Source organism: Elephantulus edwardii, unplaced genomic scaffold (genome assembly GCF_000299155.1).
Source record: "Elephantulus edwardii isolate Elephantulus edwardi_28Jun2011 unplaced genomic scaffold, EleEdw1.0 scaffold00017, whole genome shotgun sequence".
Lineage (NCBI taxonomy): Eukaryota > Metazoa > Chordata > Mammalia > Macroscelidea > Macroscelididae > Elephantulus > Elephantulus edwardii.
The window spans coordinates 4,743,967-4,753,497 of NW_006399767.1; the positions used below are offsets into that span (position 1 = coordinate 4,743,967).

The window sequence follows — 9,531 nt, forward strand, 5'->3', positions numbered from 1 at the left end:
ATGTAATTGCATGAGAGAAGATTGCCCATCTTTTTCCTGCAGAGCAGGTGATGGTTTTGAACAGCAGACCTTTGGGTCGGTTTCAAACGGAGAAGAGAGTGCATCAGGGTTGTATTCTTTCTTAATATCTATTCAATATGTATGCTGAGAAAATTATCCAAGAAAAACTGGACTCTATGAAGAGGAGTGTGGCATCAGGATTGGAGAGAGACTCATTAATAACCTGCATTATGCAGATGATGCAACCTTGCTTGCTGAAAGTGAAAAGAACTTGAAGTACTTGTTGCAGAAGGCCAAGGAATGAAGCCTTTGGTATGGATTGCATCTCATTGTCAAGAAGACAAAGATTCTTACCACTGAACTAATATACAGCGTCATCATGTATGGAAAGGAGATTGAAACTGTCAACAACTTTATCTTGCTTGGATCCACATTTTATACCCTTTGTACCAGCAGTCAGGAAATAAGGAGACACATTGCACTGGGAAAATCTGCAGTTAGAGACCTCTCCAAATTATTGAAGAGTAATGATGTCAGTTTGAGGACTAACGTGCTGATTCATGCCATAGTCTCTATGATTACTTGCTGTGTATCTGAGAACTGGACAGTGCATAAGGTTGCCAGAAAAAGAATTGATACATTTAAGCTGTGGTGTTGGAGAAGAGCACTGAAAATCCCGTGGACAGTCAAGAGAACAAACAGATAATGTCTTAAATAGGGTGCAGACAGAGTGCTCTTTGGAGGCAAAAATGATGAGCCTTTGCTTCACATACTTTGGGCATGTTTTTCGGAGGTGCTATTCCTTGGAGAAGGACATGATGTTGGGAATGGTGGAGGGTCGGCAAAGGAGAGGAAGACAGACCTTGAACCAGGTGTATTGACATGGTGATTGCTGCAATGGGCTTGTGGTCAGGAAGTGTGGGGTTGGCATAGGATAGAACCGGGTTTAGGCCTTTTGTTCATAAGGTTGCTGTGGTCATACTTGACTAGACAGTACCTAACCACCACCACCACCACCACCACCACCTTTGGGTTGGCAGCACAACTCCTTACCATTAAGCCACTGCTGTTCCTGTTGTACAGTAGGTATGCAATTAAAAAAAAAAAACAAAAACCAAAACAACAACTTAAAAAATTAATAAATGTAGTTAAGGGAGTATACTATATATCTTCTACATTTTGCAAAACCTTTGAAAAAATTTAGAGACAACTATATAGGATAATCAAAATTTGTTTTGATGCAGGTGTGCAGAAAGGTTTGAAGAAGATAAGAATTTTAGATAAGAGCTAAGAAGACTGAGACTAGAACAACGTCAGTAAGTATGGAGGGGAGAGACTGAAGTTTTATAAAACATCTCATGCCAGAGGTAGGAAATAGGCAAGTGAAGAAATCAGACTAATACATTCTCTTCCTTCTCATTTCCCTTCTGACTGGTAGTCCTAATTGCCCTTCTTTATTCTGTACTTAACATGATACTTTTTTTTTTTTGTAGATCAAATTCCTTTTGAGTGATTTCCATGCCACATCATGTGGAGGGCTCAGACTCAGCTTTTTTTGCTTTCACCTCACCGCCTGAAGCACGTGAAAGAATCATCATGTTCCAGTCTGATATGGCAGCGCCTTCTACATCAGCAACAACCTCTTCACCCAGAATGGGCCACCCTGGCTAAAAAGCAGCTGAAAGGCAAAAACCCAGAAGACCTAATATGGCATACCCCAGAGGGGCTATCCATCAAGCCTTTGTATTCCAGCAGGGATACTAAGGAGTTACCTGAGGAACTTCCAGGAGTGAAGCCATTCACACGGGGACCTTATCCCACCATGTATACCTATAGGCCTTGGACCATCCGCCAATATGCTGGCTTTAGTACGGTGGAAGAAAGCAACAAGTTCTATAAGGATAATATTAAGGGTGAGATTTTACTAATATTTAGAGTCAAACTTAAAACTTCTCCTCTTGGCTTTCTTGAAGGGGATATTGCTTAATTTTTGTGAAGATGATACTTATTTTACAGTTCTATAGTTAAAATTACACTCTGAAAGAATATGGATTTTTCAACTTAAATATTCAAAAAGATAGTGATCCCAAATAAATCCCTAAGTTTTTATACTTAATAGTTATATGGTATAAACAGTTTTACATAGTGTAAAAGAAATTAGGAGAGGTGAGGTATGTGAAAAACAAACAAACAAAAAAATTGTCTTTTCCTTCTGAAAACTTCTAATTAAAAAAAAAAACAAAACCTCAAGAACTTTTAATTAAAATTTCCAGAGTAAAAAATGGAAGGAAAAATTATTTCAATATTATGCAAACAAAGTAAAAAAATAAATGATAATATAATACAAATAACTCAAGGGAAACTTGGCATTAATTTATGGTAATTGTTATTTTCTGATTAATAATAAACTAATGTTTAAAATCTAAATATAAGCATGTCTTAGCAAAGCATGTCTATATTTGATGTATAGCATATTATATTTACTGTTGTATATTTTAATTTCAAAATCGATGTGGCACTCTGCTTCTTGGAAACTTTGTGAGGCACTTCTTCTTGGTCTGGTAGGGTTACTGTGAGTGAGAATTACCTCAGCAGTGGACCTGGAACTTAATTTGTATATTTACACTGTGAAAATAACCTACCGTTTTAGAAAGTGAGGTATCTTGAAATTTATTTGGACATACATGAGCATGAAAATTATATTTATTATAAAAGTTGACGATGGTGAAATGAATTTCCATTTCTAGTATTGTTTTAAAAAGTTATTTTATTTTAATGCCAGAATCTTTACTTCTCCATTATTTTTCTTTATCTGTTTAGCTGGTCAACAGGGATTATCAGTTGCCTTTGATCTGGCAACCCATCGTGGCTATGACTCAGACAACCCCCGTGTGCGTGGTGATGTTGGCATGGCTGGAGTTGCTATTGACACTGTAGAAGACACCAAAATTCTCTTTGATGGAATTCCTTTAGAAAAAATGTCCGTTTCTATGACTATGAATGGAGCAGTTATTCCAGTTCTGGCAAATTTTATAGTAACTGGAGAAGAACAAGGTGTACCCAAAGAGAAACTTACTGGCACAATCCAAAATGACATACTTAAAGAGTTCATGGTCAGAAATACCTACATTTTTCCTCCAGAACCATCTATGAAAATTATTGCTGACATCTTCCAGTATACAGCAAAGGTATAGTTTGTGGTTATTAGAGGGCCTGTTGTAGTTCTATGAATGTTTTGAGTTTTACAGAAAGTTGTAGCTTGATTTTAAGTCTGCTGAATCTGAGCAAGAGATTTTTTGTGGTTGTTAGTTTTTTGTTTTAAATATATTCATTGTCTGTCATTATTGTTATATGCCCTTGAGTTGCTTGCGACTCATAGTGACCCAATGTACAGCAGCCCGAAACCTTCCTCTATCCTGTGCCAACTTTACTGTCTCTGACACTCCTACCCTCATTACCCCTGTCACTATATCAATCCATCTCATCGACGATCTCCCTCTTTTTCTGCATCCCTCCACCCTTCCAAGTATGATGTCCCTCTCCAAGGATTGGTCCCACCTTGCAGTATGCCCATAGTATGTCAGATGAAGCCTCAGAATTCTTTTCTTCAAGGATCAGACTGGCTTCACCTTTTCTAGGATGAACCTGTTTGTTCTCCTAGCAGTCCATGGTATATTCAAAACTCTTCTCCAGCACAACAGCTCAAAGGCATCAATTCTCTATCATCCCTAGTTGTCCAGCTCTCTGACGCATAGTAAGCCTATAGATAACTGAACAGTAGATATTAATCTTCTCACTTATTAAAATGTATGTTCTCTGGGTTGTTGTTGTTAATAGGTGCTGTTGCGTACGACTTATAATGACCCCAATTTGTCTTATCCTGTGCCATCCTCATAATCTCTAACACACTTTTTAAAGCCCATTGCTGTAGTGACTGTGTCAGTCCACCAGGTGAGGGGTCTTTCTTTCACCATCTCTCCACCTTTCCAAGCATTAGGCACCTCTCTAAAGAATGGCCTCTCCTAATATCACAAAGTTTTTAGCATTCACACTTTGTATGTTCCATGTTCCAGCTATTAAAGGATGGTCTCTGGGAGAGACCTTCTAACTGATAATCTTTCATTTATGCCCAGAATTCAGATTCAGTTGAAAAGTGGACATTGATGTCCTAGAGATGGTTAAAGATATCAGCCTAATTTTTGCTAAAAGCTGAGTTGTAGGCTAGTTCTTATTCATACAACTATCAAAGTCAATGTCACAACCTCATAGTTGACCATTCAGTGGATTTTTGAGGCTGTAAATCATATGGAAGAAGAGTGTCTATATTTCTCCAGAGGCACCCCTAGCAGATTCAAACTGCCAGGCAGTGCACATTTCTATCAGTTTTTGATTATTGCAAATAAGCATACAGTAGAATTTAGCAGTGCATAGTGAAAACAAATAAAACCAAATAGTGGTAGCTTACATTAAATAGATGTGATTTTTTTTTTCTTTCACAGTCAAAAAGTGTGCTGGAAAGCTTTTTCTTGTATCTATAACGTCATTGAGGACTAGACTCTTTTTATCTTTTTAATCCACCTTTGTTAATGTGTCATGATTAAGGAAACAGGTTGCGTGCACGCATGTGCAGGTGCCTGTGTTTGGATGTACAACCCAGTTCATCTGATTTAAGGTAAATTTCTAGGAGAAACTCATGGAGTGGCCACTTAGTTTTAATGAGCACACATAAGTTAAAAAAGGAGTTTAAATATAATAATATTTTACACCGGCTCTGTGAATCGTTAATCAGGCATTGTGAGAATAGGTGGAGAATGGTTTTTGGGGTACAGAGTAGCAGCTTTTGCTTTGTGGACTTGGATATTTCACCTTGTGAAGGTCCTAATGCTGTCCACAGGTTCAAAATTACTTACTTTCCTATTCAAAATGTTTTCAAAGAAAGTCTTTTACCATTAAGTAAATTCTGAGTCATAGTTACCCTGTACGATAGAACTCTTTTGTTGTGGAAGGGACTGTTACACTCTTCTCTCTCAAAGTGAATTCTGTTTACCAACCTTTCAGTTTGCACTGAAGCACTTTAACCACTGTTCCACCAGGGCTCTCATAAGTGACCAAATTGCTTATTGCCCATACCAACCAAATAATATTATATAGAAGTGATTTGTAAACTATAAACTTTGTGTTATTCTTAGATTCAGCTACTCAGCTATTCTCAGTGGGAAGCACCTGTTTGCTTCCTTGCCTCTTGCTTATAGTTAATTCCAAACATAATTCAGGTTCCAGTTGCCTAAAATCCATATTTCGTACAGCTTTTGTGGTAAAACTATGTAAAATTTATTTTCAAGAACTAAAACTTATTTTCTCATGTTTAGGAAACTATAAGCTTGAATTCAGGGTATTTACCGTAGGGGAACCTTCTATCCCGCAGTAAGGAGGAAAACCCCTTCCTGAGCTTCTCTAGCATTAACTCTTGGCATTCCTTGGTAATAGATCAACACATCATATCTTCTCTATTTGTGTTTGCGTGAATATAACATTTTTCAAGAGCTTTTTGATAGATATAAACAAAATCTCTTAAACTTAAAATGTAAATAACATGTTATACACTCACAAATAACTTTTTTTTGGAGTGCTTGCTGTATGCAGGCATTATGGTAAGTAGTTCAGGTGAATCATCTCGTTTAATCTTAAATTTATCACACAAGGAAGGTGCCATTATTTTTTGGTTTGAATAGTCAGATTGAGTAAATCACCTATATGTACATAGATAGAATTTAACTTGAGATACAACTCACTTCATATGAATCCATGCTCTTAACCACAGTTCCAAGTTCCTTTGATTTGGTTTTTATTATTTTATGTTTGGTTAATTCTTGGGAAGAATAGTACTTCTTGGTGTATGTGTTAGGATATATAAAATATACAGTTTGAAGCTTTAGAGAAGTGAGAATATAGGTCTTTTAGGGATAACAGCAGAAAGAACCTTAATAAATATCGTCACCATTAAACAGCAAAGAAACAGCTGTCAGTACTGTGTGTCAGTCCGCCTGGAGGGTCTTTCTCTCCTTCATCGTTCCCCCACGCCCACCCCCACCCTTTCCACATGATGTCCTCCAAGGAATAACATTTCCTGGCTACAGGCCCAAAGTATCTGAGACAAAGCTTCGCCATCCTTCCCTCCAAGGAGCTCAAGCTGCATCTTCTCAAAGACAGCTGTTTGTTCTTTTGTCAGTCCATGGGTATTATTCAGTGCTCCACTCCAACCCCACAACTCAAAGGCATTAATTTTTCTTCTGTCATCCTTATTCATTGTCCTGTTTTCAGGTGCATAGCAAGTGATTGAGAAGACCATGGTCTGAATGAAGTGCACCTTAGTCCTCAAACTAACACCATTACTCCTCAGGAACTTGGAGAGGTCTGTGACTAAACACTTTCCCAGTGCAATATGTCTCCTGATTCTGTATTGATTGTGGATCCAAGTAAGAAGAAGTCATTGACAGGTTCAATCTTTTCTCCAGCTATTCTGATATCACCCAGAAGTCTAGTGGTGAGAATTTTTGTTTCCTTGACATTGACATGTAATTCATATTTAAAACTGTAGTGTTTGCTCTTCTACAGCAAGTGTTTCAACTCCATTTTACATCCAGCAAACAAGCTTGTGTCATCTGCACATCAAAGGTTTTTAATGACTCTTCTCCAATTTTAATACCATATTCTTCTTCATAAAGTCTAGCTTCTCGAATAATTTGCTCAGTGTACAGATTGAATAGGTATCATGAGAGGATACAACCTATACACACACCTTTCTTAATTTTAAACCATGTACTTTGAGCATGGAGCTAGGAAAGGCTAGTCCTTGGAGAAGGATATCGTGATGGGAAATACGGTAGAATGGCAAAGGAGAGGAAGACCTTCAACCGGGTGGATTGACAAGGTGATTTTAGCAATAAGCTTGCATGTGTCAGAGATTTGAGGTTGGATAGGATAGGACAGGGTTCAGATCTGTTGTTCCTAGTGTCACTGTGAGTCACAATCCACTTTATGGCACCTAACAACAACAAACAGTAAAGAAAAGAGAATAGACTTCTTTAATTTTTAAATTCTTGTTGTTATGTGCCATTGAATCACTTGCGACTCATAGCAACCCTTTGTACAACAGCCCTAAACCTTGCTCTATCCTGTGCCGATCGCACTGCCTCTGACACATCCATCCCGATTACCCCAGTCACTGAATCAGTCCACCTCATAGAGGGTCTTCCCCTCCTGCGCTGTCCCTCCACCCTTCCAAGCATGATGTCCCTCTCTAAGGACCTATCCCTCCTTACAACATGTCCAAAGTATGTCAGACAAAGCCCCAGAATTTTTGTCTCCAAGGAGCAGCCTGGTTTAACCCTCTCCAGGATGAATCTGTTTGTTTTCTTGGCAGTCCATGGTGCATTCAATACTTTCTGTAGCACCACAGCTCAAAGACATCAATTCTCCTTCTATCCTCCCTAGTCATTGTCCAACTCTCTGATACATAACAAGTGATTGCAAAGACCATAGCCTGTATCGCATGCACCTTAGTCTCCAGAGTGACACCATTGCTCTTCAATACCCTGGAGAGGTCCCTAACAGCAGACTTTGCCATTGCAATACGTTTTTTTTATTTCCTGGCAACTGGTGCCAAGAGTGTTGACCATGGAGCCAACCAGACTAAAGTTGTTAACAATCTCAATCTCTTCACCATCCATCCTGGTGCTGCCAGTTGGTCCAGTGGTGAGAATATTTGTCTTCTTGACATTGAGCCTCAATTTATATAGAAGGCTGCAGCCCTTGACCTTCCGCAACAAGCATTTCAGGTCCTCCTGCAAGCAGGGTTGTGTCATCTTCATAAAGCAGGTTGTTAATAGATCTTCCACCAGTCCTGACGCCACGCTTCTCCTCATAGAGCCCAGCCTCTCAGATAATCTTTTCTGTATACAGGTTGAAAAGGTATGGAGATAGGACCCATCCCTGGCATACACCTTTCCCAATTTTGAACAATGCAGTGTTTCCTTGCTTTGTTCTGATGACTCCCTCTTGGCCCAAGTATAGGTTTCGCATTAGCATGATCAAGTGTTCTGGGATTCCCATTCTTCTCAGAGTCAGCCACAGTTTGTTATGATCCATGCAGTCAAATACCTTTGCATAATCAACGAAACACAGATAGACATTCTTCTGGTATTCCCTGCTTTAAGCTAAGATCCATCTAACATTAGCTACAATATCCATAGTACCACGACCCCTTCTAAACCCTACCTGGACTTCTGTCAGTTCTCTGCTGATGTGTTGTCCCAGTCGTTTTTGGATAATCTTCAGTAGAATCTTGCTTGCATGTGAAATGAATGATATTGTTCTATAGTTTCCACACTCTGTTGGGTCACCCTTCTTTGGAATGGGAACAAATGTAGATCTCTTCCAGTCAGTTGGCCAAGTGGCTGGCCAACTCCAGATTTCTTGGCACAACTTGGTGAGCACATGCAGGCAGCATCTGTGAGCTGAAATATGTAAATTGGTATAACATCTGTTCCTGGGGCCTTATTTTTTTCTATTTCCATCAAAGCAGCTTGAACTTCTTCCTTCATCACCATAGGCTCTTGCTCATATGTTATTTTATGAAATTCTTCTGTGTCTGCAAATTCCTTTTGATACAGTGACTCAGTATATTCTTTCCATCTTCTTTTAATACTTCCTGGATGGAGAAAACTATTAAACATACCATGGACCACCAAGAGAAAAAGTCTGTCCTGGAGAGGGAGAAATCAGGATGCTCCTTGGAGGAAAGGATTTTGAAGCTCTGTCTTACATACTTTGGGCATATGGCTGAGAAGGACCAGTCCCCAGGGAACGACATCATTTTTGGAAGGGTGGAGGGACAGCCAGCACAGGAGAGGAAGACTCCAGATGTTATGGCTTGACACAGTAACTCTGGAAGTTACGTTAAGTGTGTCAGAGATGGTGAAACTGCCTCAGGATATGGCAGGGTCCATAGCTGTTGTACATAGGATTGCTGTGAGTCACAGGGAACTCAACGGCACATAACAACACCAACAAATTAATTTGGTAGAACTATTTAAGATTTTAAATATTCTTTCCTCCCCCTCCTTTAGCATATGCCAAAGTTTAATTCCATTTCAATTAGTGGGTACCACATGCAGGAAGCAGGGGCTGATGCCATTCTGGAACTGGCCTATACTATCGCAGATGGATTGGAGTATTGTCGAACTGGACTCCAGGCTGGACTGACAATTGATGAATTTGCACCAAGGTGAGTAAATTAAAGCATTCTTTCAAAGTTATAAATGTACACATATGTATTATTGTGTGCCATCGAGTTGGAACTGACCCATAGCTGACACTCCAAGCAGGCTTTCAGAGGCAGTTAATTGTGTAGGAGAACATTGCCTATCCTCCTGTGGAGCAGCTGCTGGATTCAAACCGCATACCTTCGGGATTACAGCACAGTTCCTTACTTTTTTGCCACAGCTACTAAGCCACCAGACCTTTCTAGTT

At 39.3% G+C, this 9,531-nt stretch overlaps 1 protein-coding gene across 1 annotated transcript in view; it reads left to right on the forward strand.

Moving 5' to 3' along the window:
• The first annotated feature begins 1,494 nt into the window (after positions 1 to 1,494).
• MUT (methylmalonyl CoA mutase) overlaps positions 1,495 to 9,531 on the forward strand; it is a 35,035-nt gene continuing 26,998 nt past the window's right edge. The window contains exons 1-3 of the mRNA XM_006881922.1: positions 1,495 to 1,913; positions 2,821 to 3,188; positions 9,129 to 9,286. Coding sequence (XP_006881984.1) covers positions 1,529 to 1,913; positions 2,821 to 3,188; positions 9,129 to 9,286 — 911 coding nt within the window. The 5' untranslated portion in view covers positions 1,495 to 1,528. The remainder of the gene's footprint in view (positions 1,914 to 2,820; positions 3,189 to 9,128; positions 9,287 to 9,531) is intronic.